The sequence below is a fragment of the Hippoglossus hippoglossus genome, chromosome 11, assembly GCF_009819705.1.
Source record: "Hippoglossus hippoglossus isolate fHipHip1 chromosome 11, fHipHip1.pri, whole genome shotgun sequence".
Taxonomy (NCBI): domain Eukaryota; kingdom Metazoa; phylum Chordata; class Actinopteri; order Pleuronectiformes; family Pleuronectidae; genus Hippoglossus; species Hippoglossus hippoglossus.
The window spans coordinates 7,345,067-7,372,588 of NC_047161.1; the positions used below are offsets into that span (position 1 = coordinate 7,345,067).

The 27,522-nt window shown below is 41.4% G+C and overlaps 1 protein-coding gene across 3 annotated transcripts; it reads right to left on the bottom strand.

Moving 5' to 3' along the window:
* Nucleotides 1-1,231: 1,231 nt before the first annotated feature.
* zgc:63863 (uncharacterized protein LOC393372 homolog) lies at nt 1,232-26,626 on the bottom strand. Of its 3 annotated transcripts, none has more exons than XM_034600654.1 (11): nt 26,386-26,621; nt 25,205-25,259; nt 24,179-24,309; nt 23,988-24,068; nt 23,043-23,229; nt 22,842-22,943; nt 22,224-22,365; nt 20,987-21,171; nt 20,176-20,285; nt 15,973-18,445; nt 1,232-1,286 (listed from the first exon to the last, which is right to left on the bottom strand). In XM_034600654.1, exons 1-10 carry the CDS (start codon nt 26,453-26,455, stop codon nt 18,264-18,266), a joined length of 1,245 nt encoding a protein of 414 aa, XP_034456545.1. In that variant the 5' UTR covers nt 26,456-26,621; the 3' UTR covers nt 1,232-1,286; nt 15,973-18,263. The 3 variants fall into 3 exon arrangements, with proteins under 3 accessions (XP_034456545.1, XP_034456546.1, XP_034456547.1); XM_034600655.1 differs by lacking the exon at nt 1,232-1,286 and adding an exon at nt 12,396-12,414 and having other exon boundaries at nt 15,969-18,445; XM_034600656.1 differs by lacking the exons at nt 1,232-1,286; nt 15,973-18,445 and adding an exon at nt 18,453-18,571 and having other exon boundaries at nt 26,386-26,626.
* Nucleotides 26,627-27,522: the final 896 nt, after the last annotated feature.

Below are 27,522 nucleotides of genomic sequence, written 5' to 3' on the forward strand. Positions count from 1 at the left end.
CTGATGAACAGAACTACGCTGAACCAAACCGAACTGAGCCGATCTGAGCCGAGCTGAGCTGAACTGAGTGACAGAGATAAACAAAGCTAACATCAGATAATGGTGCTTTTTCTGTTTGTTTACCTCTGTGACCATCACTACTGGAGGAAAAAAAAACTTTACGTTGATAAAACACACACAACCATGGCACATGTGATCTTTATATGCAGTCTATGTTGTGTTCATTTCTGTGTACATTATTCTACCATCACTGCAATAACATCCATAAACCCAATATGCATATCACATCAGGGCCTTAGATGCTGATTCTGATTGGCCAGAGAAAGTAAATTATATCTGTGAATAATGACTGAATTGTTGTTTTCAGCTGTTACCGGACGACAGCTTCTCAAAGCTTCAGTTATAAAGGAGAGGATAAAATGTTTTTTATAAAAAAAAAGGTTGACAGTGATAGTGTTAAAGATCTCATTCGCCTTGATTGTCATGTTGACTGCTGGCCAGAGGCTATGTGGGAACATATAGAGAACCAATGTACTCTGTGGAGACAAACACTGGAGGTGAATCCCCTTCATATCAAATTATTTCTGTCTATTGTGGATTTAAAGGAAATTTCTCCCTGTCTTTGGACTGTGGGAGGAAGCCAGAGTTCCTGCAGAAAACCCACACAGACTCAAGGAGAACATACAAACTCCAAGCTGGGATTCAAACTGGGAAGTCAGCCTGCAACAGTGCTAACCCCAATTCCACCGTGCCGCCCATCAAACAACCAGTAAAAGGCAAAATAATGAAAAAGTGTTTACTGGGAATTTCCTAACAGATTTTTTAATAAACACTAAAAAACTGGAATATATCAAAGTAGCTGCATTCGGACGAAATGTTGCAAGTGCATCATGGGAATGGGCTGGGAGGACTGAAACTGCCTTTTCAAGAGGCTGCCATCTTTCTGCACCTGGTCAATTTGAATGAAAAATTACCTGGGCAGGAGCTAAGTACACTGGCAGATCAGCACAACGCCAGGAAACTGGTGTTTATGCTAGTGCCAACTTTACTGTGTGTGTGTGTGTGTGTGTGTCCTGAGGATTAGTCATGCTCTCCTGCCTCTGCAGCACTGCCTACTTCCTGCCCCTCTCTCTCTCTCTCACACTCACACACACACACACACACACACACACACACACACACACACACACACACACACACACACACACACACACACACACACACACACACACACACACACACACACACACACACACACACACACACACACACACACCTGCATCCATCTGGCCGGTCCCCTCTGATAGCAGAGGTGTGAAACACAGGAAATCAGTCGACTGAGAGAAAGAGAGAGGAACAGAGGGATCGTGGGGGAGAAAGAGGAGGAAGAGGAGAAAAAAAAAGAAAAGAGGGGACATTAAAGAGAGAGGAGGAGTAATGGACAGAGAAGAGGTAGAAAGGGTGAGAGAAGGGGGGAGTGAAAGAGTGGGAGAGTGATATTAAACACCAGGGAGCTAACTGAGCAAATTCACCTGCCCACTCCGTTGTCTCTCTCTCTCCCATTTCCCCCATTTTCCCCACTCATCTGCCTCTCCTTCCCTTCTTCCTCTCTCTCCGTCTCCCTCTCTCATCTGTTTCTCCTCTCGCCTCCTACTCCCCTAATTAGCTCCAAATCCTCTTACATCTCTCGCTCTGTTCATCTTCCTCCTCCTCCTCCTCTTTCTCACCGCCTCTCCCCACTCTCGCCCAAAAAAAAAAATCAGGTTGACCTTAATGAACAGATGAAGAGAGGAGGGGAGCGACTGCATCGAGGGAGCCCGCAGAAAGGCTGGATCAGCGCTTTCTGGATCAGCGTTTGTTTACTCAGGACTCCCACATGTGAAGCTGTCAGTGTTTTTTTGTTTTTGCCTTATTGTCCTTTTTGAGGTAAAACTATGTGGGCTTTAGGATCATTTGGATGGTTTAAATGTTCCTTTACTCTATGGAAGGGGAGTGGAAGGAGAGTCATTAGGGTTTTACAGAGTTTACTCAGAGTTTGACAGTGAGTAGTGACAGTAGAGAGGCCAGAAGACGGGGGAAGAACGTAAATTGAATAGAATTACGTAATATTTTGTGTCATTAAACAGAGACACTCCTCTCACCTGAGAGTTGGATATAATATTTTTAAAGCTGCAGTATTAATGTCCCAAAGTCCACACATCAAATGTAACTTGTTTTTGCTCTTAAACCTGCATTGACTGGTGTTATTGCCCATTTGAAGGCAGCAGGAGCATTAACGCAAATATACACAGAGAGATGATCGTCTTATATTAAAGTTGATATAGCAAAGCTCTTATCTGTTTATCTAATCTAATCTGCATCTAGCAGATACAGAGAAAGGTTCCTGGCCACCTGATGAATGAAAGTCAATCTGCTTATTATTGCCTTTGATCTCTGCAAACTCCTGAAGCCGATTTCTGGCTCGGTAGCTGCTAAATAAATGATTATGTTCACAAGCTGGTTATTTGGTGAAGGAGAGGCAAAAAAACGTCTCTGAACACAGCTGCCTGAGAGGTGGGGGGGGGGGGGGGGGGGGAATCAAAGCAGTTGAGAGCTGGAAAACCAAAACAATGAGCTTGAAGACCCCAAAAAGCTCCATAGAACTGGAGTCCAGTGATTGTTCCTGGTCGGTGACTCAATACAAGTGACATCTCTCACATGCAAGAACTCACTGATCAGACTATGGTACAAAATAATAATTAGATTAGCTTTATTACAATAAATTCCATCTTGATATCCGAGATGGCAACTCTGGTGCTTTGACTTTTTGCCAGAATTGCAGTCTACCAGCGATCACAACATTGTGATGTGGTGACAATGACGTGTAATTATTTCTGTTGCAAATTTTCCATCATCGAGCCTTTTTACAAATGGTCTCATCAACATAGATCCATGAACAATTCCCTGGGAAATCTGACGACGTCAAAAAACACAAATTTTTCCATTGTTAAAGAAAGTGAAGAATAATTCCTGGATCCTCTGATCCAGAGTTGGATGGAAAATTTAATGGGTTCTTTCTTGGCCCATCCGTCAACCAAGTTTCATGCAAATCCGATCGGTAGTTTCTGCGTAATCCTGCTGATAAACAAACAAACAGACAGGGGTGAAAACATTACCTAATTGGCGAAGACAAAAGAAGAACAGCCTCTACTCTAGTGAGTCTCGTATTTGTTCATCCAGTTTGTTACCGGGGTGTTTTTCTGCTTTCTGTGGACAGCCAGCTGAATCGGATGATGCGACACAACATGGGGACACCTCCAGGAGGCAACAAAGATTTTAATGGTCAAAATAAAGTTTTACATATTTACTGTGTAATCGGTAAACATCAGGTTTTAAGACCAATTACAGGAATAAAACTTTCACCAACAACAGTTTGCTTGAAAGAGAGAATAATGCAGCAGCTTGTATCTGTGTCACCTCTGTAGCATTTGAGGACCAGCACAACGTGACAGCGTTTCCGTACAGTAATTTGGGCGACCAGGGACCTCGTCACTATCAACTCTCGTACTTCTCCCGGCTCCAAACATAAAGTCTTTCTTTGCTGATTGGAGCTGCAGCCTCTTGTTCATCCTTCTCTTCACTAACACACATAAATCTGTTTGGGTTGTTTCGAGGCTTTCAGGAAATACTCGAAGACACTTGACATAAAGACTTGGTGCTCCCAAACACATAAACACAAAATACTCCTGTCCCTGCTGAGACTGATGATACACTAATGTATATTATATGAGTATATTCAGGGTTGATTATACTTTGGTGACACACATCCAATTTTTGTTTACTTTAACAAAACAATGAGGGATATTCTGTGATAAGAGAAAACTTAAAAAACAATAAAAATTCAAAATACAGCCAACGATTTACAATGTAGTCCTGTGTGAATTAGATACCAATAAAATACCGCTTCTCACCAAAATAATTTAAATTATAACTTATACTTATGTGGAACAACTGGGTATTTTAGAGGAAGGGAGAAATAATTTATAATCCCTTATCGTTTTTTGTAAATACTGGGTATTTACAGGGTGTGAACAGGCTAATGGAACTAATGTTTTTGATCTTCAGAGTCCTTGAGATAACAACATTTAAATCCAAATCCAAAGATGCAACACAAATCCATTTATTGTGTAGGTGAATGAAAAAAGCATTTATATCTATGATTGGAAATAAGGACAATAACATTAAGTAAAAAGGTAACTTAAATATAGTTAGAGCACACGTGGCTGGTCTTTAATGTTTAATGAGGATTCTTGTAATAATTGATTCTTTTAATTTAACAGTAAGAAGAAGGTTGTTAACACCTCTTTACTGTTATTCTCTTTTCTTCCAAGTGCCTCATTGTTACTCCCTTGTTTCTCATTGGCTTGTTTTCATCCACTGCATCTACACATTAGTACCAGTAGGAACCAATAAGTGTTTTACTGGTATTTGACTTATACTTTTAATTACACTTTACATTATAGACTGTATTATGAAAAAAATGGTTAAAGAGATGCCATCTTTTTGTTTAAACACTTATTGATCAGAACTTTAGACTGTAAATTAGCATTAAACTGAATGTCTCCGAACTCTGTTGCAGAACTTCCACCTCAGTCTTTTTCCACGACATGTTTACATCACTTCTTCTTCTCATTTTTTGGGTCCATTTTCAGGACATGTTTTAATACTTGCTGTCTCCTCTGAGTCATTCTGTCGAGTGACTATACCTCCTTCCTCTGTACATCCTCCATCCTCCGTCAGTCTGCAGTGACCTCGCTGAAGCCTGGCCAGTGAGATAAGCTTACACCTTTCTCTCCTGTCCAGCTCTCCCGCTCTCCCCTTCCTTCCCTCCTTCCTACCTTCCCATCAGCCTGCAAGATTTCAGGCTCCTCAGCATTTTTTGTTTAATTTTTTCACTCTCTCTAACCCGTCTCTGCCTTTCTTCTCCTGTCTCTTTCCTGGTATTTTATCTTGTCTTTTTTCACAAGCCCTCTCTAACCAAGTTAAGATATAGGATCAACAGAGATAGAAAAAAAAAAACACAGCAAGGAGTTGTTTTTCTTGCCAGGTGTGTATGTGTGCAAGCATGTGTGTGTCTGTCAGAGGGGGGATTTGTGCTGACTGGTAAGGGTAAAAGATTCATGACCCAACAAAGCTTGTAAAGCTTGTCAGGGCCACACACACACACGCACACACACACACACACGCATATATCTACACACATTCACTCAATTTTTAGACCAGGTGAGTCGGCAGATTTTGCTCTCGGGGAGAGACAAATGGAGGGAGAGGCTTAAAGAAAATGTTAGAAGGGGAAAATGTTAAAAAGACTCGTGAGCACGAGAAAAATGGAGACTGACCTGGGTAAACAAAAAGGAGGAGGGGGATAGGAGGAGGAGGGGGATAGGAGGAGGAGGAAGAGGAGGAGGAGATAAAGGCGGCTCATGAAGCAGAAAGGTCTTTCAGCCATTTAGTGCACAAGGGATTTCTTGGCTGTGATGACACATCAGATGAAATAAACAGAGGAGAAGGACGAAGGAAGCACAGAAGCAGAAAAGACTGACTCACCTTTTTAATCACGACTCAATGGTGTCTTCAGCTGGTCAACTCTGGGTTGATTGCCTATCATACTCTGGAAAAACTGACTATCAGCAGTATCAAAGTCTTTCAACAACCTGCAGAGAGCATCACATGTGGAGTTTTCTTTATCTTCCTATAGCAGTACTCACACACTATGACATGAAGACATTTTAGTGATAATACACGTGCCATGGACAAGGTAACGTCACAATGTGAGAATGTAATGTCCAATTTTGTCAGCACTGAGAAACCTTGAAGTCTGTCCCTGATCACTCAAAGACAACAAAACATAACGCTGAAAAAAATGTATTTTCAATGTTTTAATCAGCTGGAGAACGTTTTGTCTGTTGCTTGATTGCTAGGCGACGGCTGTAAGGGCGGGATGATAATAATACACCAAAAGACACCTAGTCGACCATTGGAGCGTGCAACAGATGCTGGCTTCATAGTCCGAGTCCTCCGAAGGATGCGGCTGCTGAATTGAGACGCAGCTCCTGTGTTAGGAGTTGTCCCTTGTACACCTGTATGCATGTCAAGTGTGAGTGCGAGCATGCACTGGTGCACTTGGGATGCACGCCCAGCCCTTCTCCAGTTCACCCGGCGACAGCAGAGGAGAAGCTCAGTGTAACGCGAGAGGGCAAAGCATTATTTTATCTGAATACATTCAACTCCCTCTCTGTCTCTTCTGCTCCTACAGAATCAATAGTCATTACACTCAGAGTGAATTGATCTCTGAGTGCTGTTTGATGATTCCAGGGACTAAACTAACACCAGCTGAATCCTGGCTCCTTTGTACGGGACACTGATGCTATCTGACGAATGAATGTTGAATGCGAGGTGGCCGGCAGGTGAAGCCGGAGAGCAGCGGCGGTCAAGAGGAATCTGCTTCCTTTCATGCCACAGCTTCGGTTTACTGAGATCTTCATGTGTCTACCTGGTGAAGCATCCTGTTGGAATCAGGCATGGAGCAAAACGACTGCAGGTTTCTGTGATATGTGATGGAGGAGTGAGAGGAGGGTCTGAGACGAAGAGCTGAGATCCAGATGAAAGGGAATGAGACGGAGAGGAGGTGTGAGTGAGTGGGATTGTGAATACGTATAATTGAGAAACGACATCAAAAGAAGCCCAACCATGGCAACTGAAAGTGATCATAATACTTGTGAAGATCTTTGCTAAAGCACCAAAATCCTGCTTTAATGTATTATTACTTATTACGGGTAGTGTCACTTACTGCTGCCTGTGTCTCTGTTTATATAACCTTTGATTAACTTGAATTAAAAAAAATGTAAAGTTCTCCAGACATAAAATCTGATTTTAGTAAAAGTAATAAATGGTAATAAACATTACTTCAAACCCTGTTTTCTCTTATAAACTTCAATAAACTTAAAACTGTCTTTAGAGAAAAGTTAAATATCACATGGCTGCTTGTTTCACATGAGAAAAATAATAATTTGATGGTGATTAAAAGTGCATTTGTTTGATTAAAGAGAGAAAACATGAAGGAGAGAAGAAGTTCATGTACAGTACAGAGTCAGATACAGTGGAACCACCCCTTTCTATAAGAGGAAGGAAGTAGGGAATTAACTCTGTGTGCGTGTGTGCGTGTGTGTGTGTGTGTGTGTCCTTGAGTTCCTGCCTTCCAACACGAGGAGGATATTTTGTCAGTTTCCATTTCCAAACAGCCGTAAACAGAAACATTTAAATTTATGGTGGACGGCAACTTAAGCTGATAGTCAATTCCAACCCGGAGAGGATGAGGATCTGCAGCGGAATGAGATTGAAACGGGATTCCAAGTAATGTCACCTCCAAACTTGTGACAGCGTAATCAAACATCGACATGCACATGCTCAGATGTATTTATTTATAACATAATCTGTGGTCATGGATATGGGTTTATGGCTTTGGATCGCTCTCACACACACACACTTAAAATCCTATTAGTAATAATAACAGTGATGCGTTTGCATGTGGAAAATAATTTGCATTTTCTGCTTCTGGTGACCATCCTGCTGCGAGTAAAAACACCAATCCTTGATAGATCCTTATCCCTGCCTCTTCCCCTCTCCCGGCGTTTTAATGTCCTTTTATCCTCCACCATCTCCTGTCAGCATCTCTGTTTTGTTGACAGCACTGACACCCAAAACTGGAGCTTTAAATTGCTCCTTGCAGCATTATTTCTGTTCTGCCAGCCCCGCTGGTGCAGACGGGAGGAGAGGGACCAGACACGGCACATCCGTGTGTCACACACTTACAGCACACAGCCGGCGTAGCGTAACTACTGAACCAGGAGATTAGATTACTCTCTCACAAAACACATTATTTATTTTGCGGTCGAGCTGAATGTGGTTTGTAAGGAAGTAAATGCATTGAAACTGGATGCAGCCAAAGGCTTTTCTGGGCCATGTATAAATGACTATTACCCTTTGCTTGGTAACCATGACATTAGTTCCTGCTCATGCATCTTTTGGCAGATTAATTTTGAGCCCACTCTGTCCTTAAGTGCTCCACCATGGTCGTCCATTTGATTTCTAATAGAGTGTGGTTCTCATTTAAAACGTTTAGAGCTTTACTCTCTAAGTGTAATGACTGATTCCGAGCTTATCTGCGACCACATATTTACTTACTCAATGTAGGACACTTGTTAGTTAACCGTGACCCATTACACTGTGTGATGTGTGTTAATGTCAAGGATTATACAACTAGCTCAGTTTTTGGGTGTATATTGAAACTTAGAATATGTAGAGTAAGACTTTAAACATACAAAATCCACCAGCAAATGATATAATGACAAATCTTCACATAACCTAAGAGGAGGTACATTCAAATAATAAAAAAATTATGACAAAAAATTAGAAATTCCCATTTTGATTTACGATTTTTAAAATAATTTGAATATAAACCGTTGTACCAGACGTTGTTAGTTGTGTGATACAATATTTTATTCCTCTAGGACCATGATCACACCAGCTGACTACAGTTTCTCCTTTAAGTTTCTTGTTAAAGTGAAGTACAGTAAAAAACCATGTTCCGCCAGCAACCACCATGCAGACTGCACCCCCACTCCCACCACCTGAATAAGAAATCTTCAGCACTGAAGGGAGACTCTGCTGGAAGATCCTCCATCACTAGGCAACCAATGATGCTTCTGGGAGAAACCACCAAAAGTTAACGGATGCCAAGCGGCATCATCACCAGTACACCTCACCACCCATTTCATCGCCCTTAGTCAGGATTGTTCATTTGTTCCACTGTGCAATCTTTGATTAATTATACACCATTGCATTTACCCCATGTCAGTGGATAGTAGTAAATTAATGACCTTTCATTTGGACCCAGTTGTAGCATGTGTGCTCGTAGAGAAGTGGAAGAACACAGATCGATTGAATCAGAACTCATTGCCTCATATCTGAATTGAACTAACTGAATTGAAAGTTCTTGGTATATAAGGTTTACAGAATTATTCTAAGAACATGAAGTAGAAGACAACAGATTCATTCACCCGGTCTATTGCATGAGAGGTGTCCAACATTTGTCCTCTGTAGTCCAATATTTCAAGAATTAAAACAAGTGTGTGTTTTATTTGAGCGACAAACTTCCGAAATTTTCCAAACAAGTTTCTTACTTCTCAAAGAGCTGAAAGTAGAAAACGCAACATGCAACTCTGAATGAAGTTAAACTGGTACAACCCTGCAGCACCGTTTTGCTCTATACTCTGTTACGCAAACTACACACACACACACACACTTCCCCGCTATGACAGTTGCATTAGAATGAATGAGAATCTCTGAACCAATCACTTTACGGCTTTATGGCTCATCTGTCAGTGCAGCCATTAGACTGCCAACTTCTTGACATTTACCAACAAATTCATATTTCTCACACACACACACCCACACTTGTGTGCACACGTGCTCAAACACACACACACCCACACTTGTGTGCACACGTGCTCAAACACACACACACACACACACGGAGAAAGGCGCTCACTCAGTCACCCTGTTGGTCCTCACAGTGGTAGACGTGCTCTCACAAACACCCACACCCGACACACACTGAACGCTTGTTGACATTTTGCCAGCTCTACACATTTTTTTTCTGCCAGGCCTTTTCAAATGAAGGACATGAGATAGAGCCCTGTGACTTAAGACAGATTGATCCGTTCCCACCATAAAACTTGTTTCACGGCCTGCGAAGATGTGCTCCTCTGCGGCGTTGCACACACTTGACACAGACAGATCCAATTCGAGCGGAAAATTTACTCGCCGTCTCTTGTTAGCCCCTTCTCTACAGAGTTTGTGTGCGTAAATTAGATTATGTGAGGTCGGTATAATGGATGGGGGCTGAGCGGGGCCTGAACCGCTGAGAGCTAGTCTGAAAGATTAACCAGACATCACGATTTAGTTATGACACATCTTAAATTAGTCAGTGGAGAAAGGGGGAGTAAACTTTGACCGAAATGCCAAACTGTGTAAACAGCCTGCAAAGAATCAGCTGAAACCACGCGGCAAAATAACTTTTACACAACAGCCTTTTGAACCCTGAGGACAAGGAGAGATTCTTTCTCATGGATCAGATGAATATTAAACAGGGAAATCTGTTTCTAAACTTTCATACGATGATTATCCAGGCCTATAAAAGCATTTAGGTAACCGATGAGATTATATATAGATTCTTTAAATTCCAATCTACCTCTTCTAATGTTCTTTGAGTGTCATTTGTCTTGTGTGTAATTTGGTTGCTGTAACGCTGCCATTTCTTACCCTCGTCAGCCAAAGGTGATGCTACAAACCTTCAGAGCGAGGCTGGACATCGAGTCATCCATCACATTAGAAAGGCGAAGTTGTGCACTCTCTTTTAAAGTGGTAAGCTCAACCATGTGTACTTGCGCTAACATTTCCAGTCCTTTCCTCACCACCCAGCAGTCGTCCCCATCTCCTACTGGGGACAACTACTCATCACCTGTGCTTCCCATGTTATGAGTTTAATGTTTGTGACCTATGGTGGGTGTAGTAAACCTGATGGAATCAAAGAAGGAAGTCAGGTGACGTAGGTTGGGGTGGGATGGATGGGTCGACAAAACATAACATTCATACAACAGACCACTGTCCATTTCCTATATGATCCCAGTAATCAACAGTTGTTTTAACCACCAATTTTGGGGAAGTAATTTGTTAAACCTAAATAATAATCTTCCCAAAAGCGAACCAAGTAGATTTTGTGCCTCAACTTAAAGAAAACATTCCAATTGACGACACTATATAAAACTACACGGTTGGAGGGCTTGGTGATGACAGAGCATTTCTAGTCTTTCAAAACAACTGAATACTGGGCAGACTTGAGATTTCACACTGACTTCATTACATGTAATAAAGGGGTAATAATCTGTTAATGTTATAAGTCCTCCCTTCTTAGGCTTGTCCACTAACTGTTGCTATAACCATGTCACCACGTGTATGTAAAGCATAAGCACATTTCCCCATGTGTGCACCTGGCTGATCGCTGTTAAAGGTGTGCATGACTTGTCGGATTGTTGGTTTCGAAAAGACAAATAAAACTATCACACACATGGAAAGGATCTTTCACCACTTCCAGTCCGGTAGAGGAGCACGTAAAAGGTGAGACCCAAGACTCGTTGGGACACTTCCCTAAATCCTCTGGTGTCCATAGAAACAGGAGTGAGGTCAGCAGAGGTTGGGTCCAATGGGAGGAGGCAACCAGGAGGACAAGAGGTCATGTGTGAAAGCCACAGGAGGTCAGTCCCAAGTGTCCACACAGACGCTCACCAAGCGCTCACACGGCGTAATGAGTATCAGGTATTAATAGAGCTGTATGGACCGGGCCCGGTTTAAGCTAATGAGGCCCGAGGGTTATCAGAGATTCACAGTGATATGACTGTGTTAGAGCGTGAAAGCAGTAAAACACATTCCAGTTTCAAAGTTTCACATTTCGCTGAATCACACCTGATAGATGCTTTCAACTTTGGTCCTAGTTTTGTCCTCAATATGTATCTGCTACAGTATGTTGATATATACTGTATATTCTCATCAAGACTACTCGCTGTTATTTAATGGACTTCTTTCTTTTTGAATGGAATTTTCTATATCGCCACTTCTTAATAATGTTAATATTGTTATTTTTAGCCATGCTAGTGGCATTGCTTTGGGGATGTCAGTGTTAATCCGCCACATTGCTCCAGACTAAAATAACTCAGCAGCTATTGGATGGATTAACATTACATTTTGGTGATCCCCTCAGTGTCCTGCTGTGACTAACTACAGCCGCACAGAGCTGCTGCTATGTCCTGTTACTTCACAACTCAGTGAATTTATCTACCACAGTATTTTGATGATTTCACTATCTTAATGGGATGTTCTTTTATCTAATGGCCTTTCTTGTTTGTTTAGTTTGATTTTGCTATTCACTTATCTTTTAATGACACTGGACCTGTTTGGAGAAAATAAGTGCAATGTTCAACAGTTACAAAAAAAAGAATCTCTTGAAAAGTGAATGACTGAAATCTGGTCAAATTCATTCATCATTCAGGTTTTAAATGAGCCTCCAGATAAACAGTTTACATGTTCAATGAATATAACTTACAAGTGATGTAGAAACTTTCATTGCTGTCGTCTGCAACTGCCGAGCCAATAAATCGGGCTTTTAAAAAAAGATTTCACTTTAATTTAATTCCCAAAGCAACCTTTTCATTATGTGACATCTACATGTAAAATGATTGGTTTACCTATCTAAATTTCTAAGTTGTTTCAAGGTAACATGAGAGGTCACAGGACCACACACACACACACACTCTCTCTCTCACACACACACACAGTCCTGTGGTTGGGGCTGTAAAGTCACATGATCGAGCAGGGATATGCTGCACGTGTGTTGCCTGTAAAACAGTTTGGGACATGTTCTCTGATCCATGACAGAGTGAAGGGCTGCAAGTGGGATCAAGGGGCAGATGGAGCAGGAAAAGAAGCTGTAGACAAAGAAGTTTGTGTGACACCTGCCTCTGTGTGTGTGTGTGTGTGTGTGTGAGTGTGAGAGAGACCGTGGCTTCACATGGGGAAATCCAGCCTCATAAGCGTTTGTGATCGATAAAGCTAAAAACTTTCTCAAATTCATTCAGACTAAAAAACAACCTTTGTAAGATCTTTGCAAAATACCTGAAGCTGCTTTAATCAATAATGAATAAAAAATGACAACTTGTAATGAAAAAGTTACTGTTCACAGTGAAAGACCTACAGGGAGTTATCTGTTATTTTGGTTTTGCGGCTAAAGACGTAACTATTTGGACCTGCTCTCACAGTTCTGATCAGGCAGCTGTTTCACAATAAAAGCATGAATATCCCCACTGTTTGCCGCTCACCAGCACCAAACAACCCAGAGGCAGAGTTAGTAACTCGCTGGTGAACATTGATCAACATTTATCAGCAAAGTTGGAGTTGAGACCAAAAACCGAGCTGATAGGAAGAGTGAATATTACATTGATTCATCAGGTGACATGATTTCAAATACATGGTAATTAACACAATCACCATAACAACTAAATACAGATTACAGCTTGTTTGACAGTGTAATGTAGCACTACATCCAAATTAAATTAGGGCTGAATTATGTTGAAGGTTGGTTAGCTCACATGAACAAGTAGAGCTTCGGTACATTCTGTGGTTTTTCCCAATCTTCATTCATCCCAAGATAATTACAGTTGATTTTCATGCTTTTTTTTTTTAAGCACTACCATGACACCAATTAATTAAAGGCTTGGCATGGTTCCAGGGTTACAAACCCGAGGGACAAGATCGACTCAATCAATTCCAAAAAGCGCAAATTAGACGAGCAACGTGGAAGTCATCCCGTCTCTGCAAACTGAATCCAGTGAATGAATAAAATCAAAAAAAAAAGTATTTCTGTTATGGCTCAGCAGTGAACGTCGGGGTGCTGCTGCTCCTGTTATTGGTGGCACTGAGGCTGTGAGAATGTGTGTGTGTGTGTGTGTGTTGTGTGTTGTGTGTTGTGTCACCAGGGGGGAAAAAGACATCAGACAGTCCCCTGGAGCAGCTGTTGTCCCCAGCATGCCCAATGTTTCACACACACACACACGCACGCATACACAACACTTTTTTTCTGTCTGCACTCAAACATACACTACCTACTTTCTTCACCAACCTCCAATCTGTTCCTTTGTGTTTTTCATTTGTGTGTTCAAAGCGCCTTTAGTACACACACACACACAGATTGTTGCCAAGCTTATGCAACCTCACAGAATGCCAAGAGTTGTTCAGGGTGAGCACCTAAAATCCGACATGGGGTGTGTGTGTGTGTGTGTGTGTGTGTGTGTGTGTGTGTGTGTGTGTGTGTGTGTGTGTGGAGGGATCCCGGTCATCATTTACTGTTGAAATTAGGGCCGTAACACCTTCAGACGGCCTCGAGTATAAATTCAGACCATCCCTCTCCACATCTGCTCTGATCAGACCCACGCTCACTTCCACTCCGGCTCATTAGAAATCCTCAGGGGAGTGCTTTTAAACACACGTTCTCCAAGACCGCGGCTACCTCCGACACGTCCACCAGATGTCTTTTTCTACGGTATCAATCTTTCCTCCTCATCCCTCGCTCATCTTTAACCGTTGCCTTTCTGCCTCACCTCATGTCTCTGCTCTGATTTGCTCTCTGGTGTCCCTGGGGGGTGAGACGGACAGATGCGCAGCCTTGAACTAAACGAACACACGCACACAGACACAGACACGCAAACATGGCCAGTTATGGTTCACTTTAGGGGACATTACAACCACGTTTGTTCTGTATAAAATTGTCAAAATCAAACTTCTGTTAGAAATGTCAAGAATGAACTTTCACACTGTAGCGAATGAAGTGTTTCCTTTGCCATTTATTCACCGTTCTACTTCATAAACAGAAAGAAGATTCACTTACATGTAAAACACACATTTCAATATATTAAGGTGCAAAGAACCCGACATGTTCAACCATACGATGTGTATCTCTTTGTAACCATCATCAAAACATGCAAGAAAATGCCCAAAGCAATCATATATACACACACAGTTAACAGCTTGAAATTTGCATTTTGTAAAAAAAGATTTGGTGTGATCGTGTCTTTTGGGAGATTTTGGACCTGAGGGGAGGAAATAAAGTCACCAGGGGATCAACACATAGGTTCTCAGGGGCTTCATACATTACACACACTTCCATTGAAAAGTCAGCTCTTTATATGACTCCAAAAGGCATCTCTTCTTTTATAATCAACACAAAACTGGCGAGATCTGGTCAAATTGCAACTTTCTTGCAACAGTCAGATAAAATGTTCTGTTTACTTCTCCTAAAATACAGCTCACACTGATTTTATGGCCCTGAAACTTGCATCAATATATATATACTTTGGAGAGGGATTCAACACCTGGAGCAACTTTTTCATTTTTCATTTTGGTTTCGCTCAAACTGAGAAACATGCTTCAATCATTTTTCATGGAAGGCAGCTGCCAGGCTGAGGCCAGTGCAGGTGCTGTTCTATAGGTGTTTGAATGCGAATGTGGAGAAAAAAAAAAAGATGAGGAGAAAGTGTCTTAAGCACGCCAAGAGCCTGCGGCAGGAATTAAACCCTCATTAGGATCTGGCACCACCACACTCTCCCAGTGCGTGTACGTTTGTGTGTGTTTTGTGTGTACGTGTGCGTACATGGTACAGATATGACTACACAGTAGCATCTAGGGCTGTGTTGAAGATCACACAACCTGATCAACAGGGTTTTATTCCTGCACATTTATGATTTAGGCGACTAATAGAAAACATGCAAAATGCCTCAGATCGATAAAGCAATGTTATATGACTCACAGGTAACCAGGCATTATTACAGATGCACAATTGCCTACAATTGAAAGTTCAGCAAGTGGTGACAGAACAAACTGCACTTCAGAATGAGCTGTTTGTTTAAAACAAATCAAGGCCAACCATTCACCATAAGAACTGAACATGTTCCCTTTGCAAAGCCATTTGTTTATAATATGAATCTACAAAATTAACTGGCACACAAGCAAAACATTTAAAAAGGGACAGTTTGGCAATTATTCCTTTAAGGTCTAGTCCGATTCTTACATGCAAAATAATTTCACTTTTAAAGTTAAAAACCCTCAGATTTCATTCATACAATTCAATTACGTACCCATTTAATAAATAACCAATTAGATTGTTGTTCTTGAAAAAAATATTTTGACTTTTGACAGATAATAAAGAGGCACAGAGTGAATCAAAACCATGAACAAATAAAAACACAGAATATGCCCAGAAAGCTAATGAAGAATTGTAGTCAAGAATTGTAGTCAAGTCGAGCACACGCGCACACACACACACACGAAAATACGTTGACCTACATTCATTACCCTGAGACTTGCTCTTACCATAACTACAACCCTAACCTTCAACTTTACATTTTTAATAATGTACGTTATGGGGACCTGGTTTTCGTCACTGTAATGTGACTCAAACCAGGTCCTCACAGTATGAGTTATAACCGTGATTTGAATTAGTGACTTAAACACCAACAACTGTTAACCATTTTTGACTATCTAATAAAATGACACTCAAGATTCATATCGTTAAAAAGTCTTTCCAATTCATTTCCTCGTCTTCATTTTCTCCTTTTGTTTGCTCTTGATCTGCTCCTCCTCCGTCCACTGTCATTTTGCACACACCCGACTCTACAGATGCTCGGTAGCAAGTGAAGTCAACAGGACAGACGGTGTAAAGATCGGACACTTTTATCTCTGACAACAGAGGAAGTGCAGGAAGCTGAGTGTTGTGACTCCAGTGAAACTGTGTTAACAAATGCAGCAGCTCGGCTACATGCTACTAAAAGCTGCTAAATATTTCAGAGCATAAGTCAACAACCAGAGCATGCGTTGCTGTTCGGAGGAGCCCCAGTGCTCCGTACGCATGTATGTACCTCACCTGTATTATTAATAATCACTTTTTAGGTTATGAAACTCTGTGATTACATCTGGTCCAACAATATCTACAGTGAGTGTGTGGGTGGTGTTTTTTGAAGAGATGCACGTATTCAGCTTCTTCCACTAATACAAAAATTATGTTAAAATAATTACTTGTACTGTCCTCAAATTGTAAATCGTTTAAGAGCAAAGCAGTTGAATTTGGAAGAGAAACATGATGTTGAGGAAGAACTGAGTCTATGTAGTGTAGCTCTGTTGCCGGCTGTTCAGGGTGGATGGTAGCGCAAACCTACTAAATATTTTAAAGATGTAAAAGTAGTGGTGTCTTCCCCCCGTATTCTTTCAGCAGTGGTGGGCCAGACGACAAGAAAACTGCTTTGGAAAATATAAAAATCACTTTAAATATATGGTTTTCCTCCCGAAAAAAATGGATCTGCAAAAGACCCACTGCTTGTATTTTGCGCTGCAGGCTAAACTGTGGGTGGTTTTCATGTTTCGGGCAGCAACAGCTCGTTTTGTGTGTCAAACATTATTGTAAATGTAACTCAATGACACCTGGAGTTAAGCAATTAATAAAAAGCTCACAGGCAAAACATATCTCCCTCTCTCTCTCATTCTTTGTTCATAACTGGAAGCTTTCGGCGGAAAAACGCTGCTCTTTAATTATTTGCAGTCGTGTGTCATTGTGCTAGCAGCTCTATTCACACAGGCGTGCTAAAACACTTTCAACAGCAACGCAACAAAACAAGAGTGATGGTCTAAAAATGAGTTATCGGATAGATAATCAGCAAACAGGAAATACACAGAGACGCGAGTAAAATGTTGCAATAGTGGTGGCATGTGAGCAACAGCCTGAAAGAGCGAGACGCGTTAGTGTCACATGTGCATGGAGGGATTATGAGACAACGGGCCCACGGGCACAATCACGTAAAAGAACTCCTCCGATTCCTACGTCGAAGAAACACCAGCATGTCTGATTTTTGTTCTGTGTCTGTGGTCATTTCTTTTTTTTGGTATCATTTTATGTCTTTTTGAAGTTGTATCTCTTTGTAGTTCTTTTGAACCCCTTTATTCTCATTTCTATCTCTTTAAGATCATGTTGCATCTCTTTGTAGACGTTATATATGTCTTTGTGTATTTTTGCATCGTTTAAGTCGTTTTGCATCTCTTTGAGGTTGTATTGCTTCTTTTTGTAGACATTTGGCATCTTTGAGGTCGTTTTTTTTGCATCTTTTTGTGGTATGCATTTGTTTTGTGTCTCTTGTAGTCATTTTGTATTTGTTTTGGTACTTTTACATTTTTCTCCAAAGTTCCTTATCGTTGTCTTAGTGACCTTCCACAAAGAAACGTTAACAGTCAGTTCCTGGAGCTTCCTTACTCCTCTGGCCCCCTCGCGTGTGCTGGGCCGATGTTTGGTATAAGGTCTGACATGATGCACAGAAACACATTAAAGCATACACCCGCTCACACACATGCACACACAGCCTGAGGCTGACTAGTGGTTAGCATATGTTCATTGTGGTTGAGAAGCAACAACCTGTTCAGCACCAAGATAACTGACCTCCTCCTGCTTCTCTCTACCGTCCCCTCTGAGCAGCCTAAAGTCTTCTGTGTATGTATGTATGTATGCTGTTGATCCATCATGAGAGCAGCATGTGTCCGCTGTCACCACGTGTCACTCTGTGTGGGTCTAACAGTCAGAACAGCTGCAGCAACACCTCAGGTCCCCAGTCCATGGCCGTCTGAGCCACAGCGAACACAGCCGCCCCGAGCGTGGCAGACAGCCCCCACACTGCCATCTTCACCATCCTGTTCCCCGTCCCCCACAGCTGGCCTCGGTCCCGGGGTAAAGCTGCTTCCATGCCTGAGTGTTGAGAGGCTACGAGCCCAAAACAAGGAGGAGGGGGGGGTCAGACAACGAGGGGAAGAGACATGGAGGGGTCAAGAGGTTTCAGATCGCTCGAAGCTAAACCAAAGGAGGCTCAAGCTGCATTTTGTTATTGGGCTGGAAACAAACCGGGGGTCAAGGAAAGTCAAAAACAATTGGAGTAGAGACAAGGAGGGGCCAAAATATCACAATCCATTAAATATAACAACCAATTCTGCACCACTTTAACTAATAACAGCAGCACTTAATTAACCTGAAGGCCAAATGGGTAACGACTTTACTTCAAGTTATACTCAGCAACCAGCTTATTAGGTCCTGCAATAAATTATGGCTTCATTAAGTTTGTAAAGATCAGCGTTTGTTGAAGATGTTTGAGGCTGCAGTTTGAGCTGCTGTTTCGTACTGAGAAGTGTTTCTACTATTTTGCCCACCCACTTATATGAATGAGATTAGATTAAATATTGGATTCGCATCTAAGTATAAAGAAATAAATGACAGTTAAATCAACACAGTTCTAAAACAGCAGAATTAACCACAAACTGAATATAAGAATCTTAATGGAAGTTGGATTAATTTCAGAGCCATTTTATTAAACTACATTAGTTAAAGCTAAAAGGACCAAATACAGATTGAAAAGTCCCTGGAGCAGAGTGGCTCTTTAATTAGGTAGAATAAAAAAAAAAAAAGACTATTGTGTTATCTGTCACAGTGAACACATGATCGAATATTGTTCTTAACAGTACGTGAAAGCTTTTGTCTTCTGCATCATGTGCGGTTTGTGCATGCTGTGTATTCTGTGAATCCCGTCTGCTTAGTTGAAAAGGGACAATGAAAGTTAATTAACATTATCAGATTTAACCACACGGGCAAATTCCATGTGAGTATACGCAACTTAAATCCTGAAAAGTAAGAGAATCTATCTTTGACAATTAAATGTATTTTGATATTTTGAGTGCATCTCAGAGCCGAGAGTATTTAAAAAAGCTATTATTCTGCTGCTATACTACAAAATACGCATACATTGAAATGCAAACTACAAACAGTATCTGTGAGAGTCTATGAGTCTGAAGATGTACATGCCCCCTTGTCTGTCAGGTTTGTTGACCCACAATTCATCGTCTGCCACAGTGAAATCAGGAAATGCCATAGATTCACCCTCTGTATTTCGTCTTAGATGCTGCTAATTGAATTTTGATGAAACTGCAAAGAACGGCGTGCATCAGTTTTAATATTACCACCGTTTGGCCTGAGGGAAATTCCACGACACACTTTTGATTACTCGTACATCACAGACAACGTGTCAGGTGCCGCTAATCAGATTTCCCCAAAACCTATACGGGAATGATGCATCTCTTTGTTCTCTTCTGGCATATTTTAATGTGCACTTGATTGGTCTGATGGGGGTGCTACAACAGTTGTTTACTTGTTATTGATTGGCCCAAAGGCAGCGTTTGTGGGGGGATGACATATTTACTGTTGCCTGGTTTGGGAAGAATTGTTCTCTCATGTAGAGCACCGAAAAGCCAAGAAGTGCGGATCCATCGAAAGATTTCGATCAGGTAGAAATGTTTGTTTTCTAAAAATCTCACAATAAATATTCATCTTTTTCCCCCCAACTTCATAGAGAACCTGAGAAGAATTCACGCTTTTCTTCACTCATCGACTGAAGTATGTGGGGATTCCTTCTTCGGAGTCAGTAATAGGATTACAGTTATTTTTACCTTGTCTGGAGGTGGAGGAGCCCTGGGCCCTGGTGAGGCGTTGGAGAACAGAGTCTGGCCTCTGGTGCAGAGTCGAGAGCTGAAACGCTTGGAAGGTGCTGATGGACAGACTAGAGAGGGAGAGAAAAGGGAGGGGGGGGGATGAAAGAGAGGAAGAAGGAGAATGTCTAAGGCGAAGCACTAACAGAGGGAATTAAATGAGGTGATGGACGTCTGGTAAAGTGACGGATCAAGACAGGTGAGGAAGAGAGTTAGAGGCGATTTGAGAAAAGTGCTAATGCAGTAGCTCTTGTGTATTGGGAGCTGTGCATTATTGGACATCGGTATCTTTCAGTGTCAGTCAGTTGAATCCCCTCGTCAGTGATGTCACTTCCTGCCCTGAACAATGACTGTAAGTAACACTGAAGGGCACTGACAGGGAGAGAGAGACAATGAGAGACTATGGGAAGAGAGAGAGAGTAGTTGTGTCTCTATTTTTGCTTTACACACACAGACTAAGGTTTGAGTGTGTAAACAGCACTACAAAATCTTGATTGGTGTGTTTTTCTAGCACCCCCTCTTGGTTACTGAGGACATTACATTACAACACCTAAGGCCAACATACCTTTAGTTTAAATTATTGGTCACTAGTGAAAGTACAGGGGAAACTATTATTGCAAAGTGTTTGAAGGTGAAGTGATGAATATGATGAATAAATATGGATGTTATTTTAATCTAACCCTGCCTGGAGCCTTCAATGACGCCCTGTGTGTTTATCAAGCAGTATTATCATTTCTATTAACCATTTTCATTTCAGTAATTGCCTCCTCACCTCTTGCGAGATTGCAGTGCTGCCCGCTTGGCCAGTAATGATGGCGGGTACTGGCTGAAAAGTTCCTGCGACCGAGGGATCAGAAGTTCGTATGGGAGGTCCTGAGGGATGCGCGACAGGAGGTGGTGGACCATGGCCATGTCGCACTCAGTCTGCTTCACCGCCTTCTCTCTGTGCAACACAATCTGAGGAGGAGAGGATGAGGAGTTAAACGTTTTCACCCTGAGGTACGAGAATGTGGTAAGATATGAATTACAGTCTACGTGTTGTACTTTGGCTGTTTTTCAGTTCCACTTGTGAGGCAGAGCAAGTGCACGGCGGTGAGACAGGCAGATGAAGAGTTAACAACCCCCCCATGCTGTGCGCTGTACTCAGCCTTGGAGGAAACATGAACTACATTCTGCTTTGTTGTTTCACACACTTCAAACAGAGCTCTCCCTCTGCCCAGCCTCTACACACACACAAACACACACATACATTTGCAAACAAACAAAATGTACACAACACTAAACATACTCAAAACCCTTCATGTAAATAAAAGGGGCCTCATCAAACACAAATATACAGCAAACACAACTAAAAAAACACATGTACACACACAAAATAAATGATTTTCACGAGCACATGTGCAGATGGACTGTATATAAAGATGGCGGAGAAAAGCGTATTTCATGTGTACTTTGACTTTTATTTTGGTCTATATCCAAATCACTAACATGGAGGAGACAGGGTTTATGACCTATACTGCAGCCAGCCACCAGATGGCAATCAAAATGCTTTGGCTTCCCTTTTGGGGAGCTGTCATGTCATCCATCTTTATTAACAGTGTATGATTCACATACGTCTGCACCAAGCAGTAATTATGAACGAGTGTGAGACTGAAGAATCTACTCCAGAGTGAGACAAGGACAGAAACATAAAAAAACCACTTTGACTTTGTCATCTGTTTCTCCTCCTTCTCCATCATATATCAGTCAGTTCTCCTCATCATTCTGCTTCCTCCTTTTTCCTCTTTCTACCTCTCCCTCCATCCCTCCATAGTTCTGTACCCTTCTTTCACTCTCTCTCTCTCTCTCATCTGTTCATTAGGAGGTATCTAATTAACTAGTCCAGTGACTTCACAGTGCTCTGCCTCACTCTGTGAATGAGTGTGTGTGTGTGTGTGTGTGTGTGTCTGGATTTCTGTCAAAACAAAGCCCCTGCCTCTTGCCCATTTGCGGTCAGCTTGTCATCTTACCGTGGCAGCCAGGTAGATGGGCATCAGAGGGTGTGACGCCAGGAAGAAGTCGTAGAGTCTGAGTGTGTGTTTGAACTCGGACAGGACGTGGCCGTACCATGTGATGAGCCAGGACAGTGCAAAGATGGTTCCCACCTCCGCTCTACAAGAATAGGGAAAGAACACAGAGGCCACTGATGTTTAAAGACAGTCTGACATGATATTCTTATAGAAACCCTTTTATGTCTGTTTTTAAATGTTGTCCTGTCTTTCCTTTATATCTCATCTTTACTCAAAACAATGTAGATGCTTTTTTAAATTTTTGCAATTCCGCCACACAACACAGTGATGAGCTTTCTGTGAAACAAGCAGAGGAAAATCAGCACTTTGCTGCCCTCTAGTGTTTATTCCATTACATCACCTTCCTTTTAGCAGACAGGTTAATCCAAAGTGACTTCAATTAAGTTTCAGAATTGACAGGAACAAAACTAGCTGCAATTTAAAAAAAATCCAGAGTTGTATCTCTTTAAAAAACGACTAAAAGTGTGCTTAGTGTTTTAAGAAATTAGATGTATGCAAGTGCTGATATCCACAGGTATCATCAACAGTGCATTTTACTAAATGGTGTCTTTTGTGTACCTGATCATGAAGTCATGCAGCTCTGCATCGACTTGCTCCAGTATAGGCATCAGGTAGTTTAGAATGTGTTTAGTACTGTCCATGGTAGGATCCATGAAATCCCTGCACACAGACAAGAGAGACAGAAGTTATATGAATAAAATAACTTGGCATGTAAAAAAAAAAAAATCTAAAATCTGAGATTCTGGATAATTGTACAACCTGAGGTGATAATTGGAGAGTGTGTCCAACATGGCAAAGGCCATTCGCTCCCCAACAACCAGCAGGAGAGTGACGGCCACGTCATGGTAGCCCTGGTAGTAATGGAGCTGAGGGTTACGTTTCAAAACCTTCAGTATGATGTCGATCAGCTGCTCCTGAAGCACGGCTCTCTCTGCGGCCGGCATTCCTGAGGATCAGCAGGTTCAACCACAGACAATCTAGTTAAACATGGTTCTCTCAGAGACTGATAAAGCCTGGGCAGCCACACGAGGGAAGAACTAACACTATGTAACTTTTTCATAACAGTGTTTTGCAATTCATGTTCTTCATGACCATCACCCCTCTCCTTTATTTTCTGTGTATTTTGTGCAACGACAACACATTCTAACAAAAAACCTGAGATACGCTTGTGTTCATCACAGTTAATCATGTCTTTGGCAGCATTGTGAAAAGTTCAGCACACATTATTAATCCCAATCTGGCTGCTGACATCCAGGGTTTTATACGGGCTGCTTGTGGCATAAAAGTTCCTTGTACAACATGTGTATAAATATCCATTTTAAATATATTTTTCATATTCAGATTTGTTGAGGAGCTCGAAATCAACTAAATTAAGGATTTAATATGTTTAATCAAGCTTTCCCTCATTTCCTGCTGTTTTTCTTTATTTCAGCCAATTTATCCAAAAATCTTTAACTAACCGATTAAATCGACTCCCTCACATTTACGTAAGATACCTTTCTCTGTTGCTTCCCTTACTGACACCACAGGCTTTCTTCAGACACAAAAGTCAAGCCCTGGTGGAGCTCTCGGCTGATTAATTATTAACCTTTGCCAGATATCTGCATATTGCTGTGAGTACAGGGGGTACATTGTGATAAATGGCACTGTGCACTATGCTGCTATCTTTAGAGATTGCACACACAGGGACACAGAGACACACACCTTTAGGGAACCGCTTCATGGATCTCCTGACATCCAGGAGCACCTGGTTGTAGTCTTTGTGGTTTTCCCTCACATCTCGACCTGCAACAGAAGAAATGCTGCTATTATAACGGTAACTACTACCTGCAGAAACAGTAGTATCTTGTAGTATTCTGACAACCAGTGTATATTTATATCAATCAACTACTAACCAGGTTTGTGTGGTAGATCATAGACATTGATGTTCAGTAGTTTGGGCCAAACTTTCCTCCTGAGCTCATCAGTGAGGAGTCCACCTTTACTGCCTGCTGTTCTCCTCAGGGTCTCAATGTCGACTGGATCACTGCACAATGAAAAGTCAGGATTGGAAAATATTGCACAACCTTAAAGTCTGGCCATTAAGCAAAAAGACTTAAACCTTGACTTGCTTTAGTCTAATTCAGTTGCTCTGTTCCCTCTAAATCTTTCTGTAGCATCTGTCCTGAACCTCCAATATATCATGTGTCCACTTGTTTAAGGTGAATCGACAACTATTGTTTTTATATTGTTCAGCTGATTGTAAGACATGTGTTATGTGAGTGCATTGATCTTGTTCTCCTCTTTGTGAGCTTTCCTGCGCCATTTCACATATCATCTCACGTGCCTCCTCCTCATGATCCCCATCGCACTATTCCTCTGGGCACGTGTGAGTAATCTTCATGTGTGAAATTAGCTTAGCAGGGAGCGATGAAGGTCACTGTGCAGCGGAGAAAATGCATGCCATCTAATTGTGGAACGGCGAGTTGGACGAGCGGAGGGACAAGCATTTCCAGTTGGGAAAAACACAATGAGGCCTGTTGCTCTGGTGCTAAAGGAAACATGAAAAGCTAAAAACTGGTGATTTAAGGACATTTAGGGGGGAAATCTATTGATTGATGACAACATTATATTAACTGGTTAAATCTTAACACCCAATGTGTTGTGTACACTGAATATGTGTTTTAAAGGGTGTTGTATTTCAGCGCTAGAACACTGTATAGAATTTTTATATATAAAAGAGTCTTTCTTCATCAAAATCAGATGACCTCAATTACCTGTAAAATAGCTCAATAATGTGTAACTAGAGCAGTTCTAAATGAGAAAATAAAATTAGCTTTAAAAGGGTTTAAAAATAAAATGACCTCTCACATGGCGTACAGAGCAGAACAAAGAATCAGTGTGCTTAATGGTCAAGCTGTAAAAGAAAATATGATTATAACCTTATCAAAGCCTGATGGATCTCAGCCAACTTCTGTTTCCTCCCACAATCTGCTTCTGTAAATGAGGGACAAGGATGAGAGGATGACAGATATCAAATAGGGTGAAAAACAGCAGGGATGATGAAGAGGGAAGGAAACAATGGACAGAGGGAGGGGAGACAGAAGAGGGGGAAAAGAAGAGAGGATGAGGGACCTGGAGAGTAACGATGAAAGAGAAGATGAAAGAGAAGAAGTAACAGATTTTTTATGCCCAAATGATTTGCTTATTATTTTCTTGGTAAATAAATTCATTATTTGGCATTAGGGCGGGGCAATGTAATGATATCAGTAATTATAGCACCATAAAGTGAATCAATAACAATACGACCAAGGTTGTTATTATATATATATATTAAAATATAAAGGGTATATACAGAAACAGAAACAGAAACCACAACCTTCATTCAGGAAGGATCATATGGGTAATTTAAAAAAAAACAAGCATATATTTGCATGTTAAAATGCTGCAACCAACATCTTTGGCCATTTTATCAAAGCATTAATATTCTAAATCATCGTTTGTCGACTGCATTTAATGAAAATTTGACAAGTCCTCTCAGCTCTATTCAGAAGTTTATAGTGTCAAGATCTGGAACAAACAAACTAGTTGAATAAAGAAATTTGGATGAGATTCAAAACATGAGTTAAAGTGTTTTGAACGTCCAAACAAAACCCCAGTGTCTAAAGATGAAACCAGTGATTAACAGTTGTCTCTCGGCTGAAAGAGAAGAAGGATAGTTTCCATCTCTTCAGCTTTAAGTGTCCATGTTGGCTCTGACACACACGCTGTCCCCACAGAGGCTGTCCCCACAGAGGCTGCCACGCAGGCACCACCTGTAGATGTGTGGTGTTTCAGTTTCCTCTCACAAACACGTGTAAAGATTGGATGCAGGTTAGAAACATGCAGCAGGTGCTTCAGTGTCGCTCTGTGTCAGCTGCACTTATAGTATTAAGTTCACTGACACTTTAAACACATGGTTTACAGTCTGACCCAGTTTCTGTCTGTGCAGACACTCGATGGAGATGTATAAATACACAGGCGGGGTTACACCGAGAGAGTTTGGTTTGTGTAACTAGTCTGAATTCACATTTATTTCACCTTTATTAACTACTCAGCTGCTTTATTTGTGTGTTTGACTCACCTCTCGAGGCAGATCCATTCCCATTCACCGCAAACCCCGCGTCTTGTTTCTTCCTCTTGAGCCTTTTCATCCCTTTTTAAAAACTGACGACCGGAGAAGTAAGTTCGTGTCGCGTCATGGACGATGAGTGAAAACTGTGTTATTTAACAGATACAAACACCATGAACACACCAGACTGAGCCCAGCTGCCTGATACAGGAAGCAGCTGGAAGTGTCATCAGCCCGGCGCGCTGCAATTGGTCGAAAATCACACGTGACGCAGCGCACGCATGCTATTGGCTTTCGTGCGACTCGAGCTGCAAACTGTTCATACACGTCTACAGCTGCTTATTATTATTTATAATAAAGTATTTATTAGCACTTTTCTTAACAAAGTAACATAGTGCTTCACAAGAGGATAAAACAACAATAAAAAACCCTTTGGCTTCACTTTAGTGAGCTGTCATGTCATCTAGTTTATGTGTCTGATATGTGTTTGATAACCTGTATCATATTCATTATCCTTGCTTGGAAACCAGATTGAAATTGACATGGTTTACAGATGTGTTGTATAAAAAAAAATTAATAATGATGTATCTGCAATGATCCTTATGACTCAGCATTATTTTGTCTCATGCCCTCGGCCTAGATTGTTGCTGATCCAGCCCTTTTCACCAGTTTGAACATCTGTAATAGTGACAATGCAACTCATAAAGTCCAGTTTTACACTTGTTCTATTATTATTATAACCCCACTGTTATCCTCTTCCTAGTCACTACTGCGAGTTCTCGCGATACTCACGATGCTAACAGCGGACATTTTGGCTAAAAACATGGTGTAAATGTACCGTTTCAAGTCAGATTTGAATGTGGTGGCTTACGGACACTTGGATGACACCACAGGAGCAGTATGGAGGTATTTTATTGTTGTTGTTTTTTTCTGTTTGAAGAAGTGGTCGCCATCTGTTTACCCCTGAGTGTTTTGTGGACTCAACCACTTCACCCACCCCTCCATCATAGTGGGGAGTAGATAATGAGTGAATTTTCATTTTTGGGTGAACTATCCCTTTAAGAGAATTAATACTAAATGTAAAATAAAGATTTTAAATTAATTGTGGGATTTTCCACCAGCAGAATGTTGTTTTCACGTCATAGTCCT

Excerpts from the sequence above, each read along its gene's own strand:
- zgc:63863 (XM_034600654.1), bottom strand. The coding sequence starts at position 26,455 with ATGAAAAGGCTCAAGAGGAAGAAACAAGACGCGGGGTTTGCGGTGAAT. Across the intron at positions 25,260-26,385 it reads GAATGGATCTGCCTCGAGAG|AAGCAGATTGTGGGAGGAAA; the intron begins GTGAGTCAAACA and ends CCTCATTTACAG. Across the intron at positions 22,944-23,042 it reads CTCTCCAATTATCACCTCAG|GGATTTCATGGATCCTACCA; the intron begins GTTGTACAATTA and ends GTCTGTGTGCAG.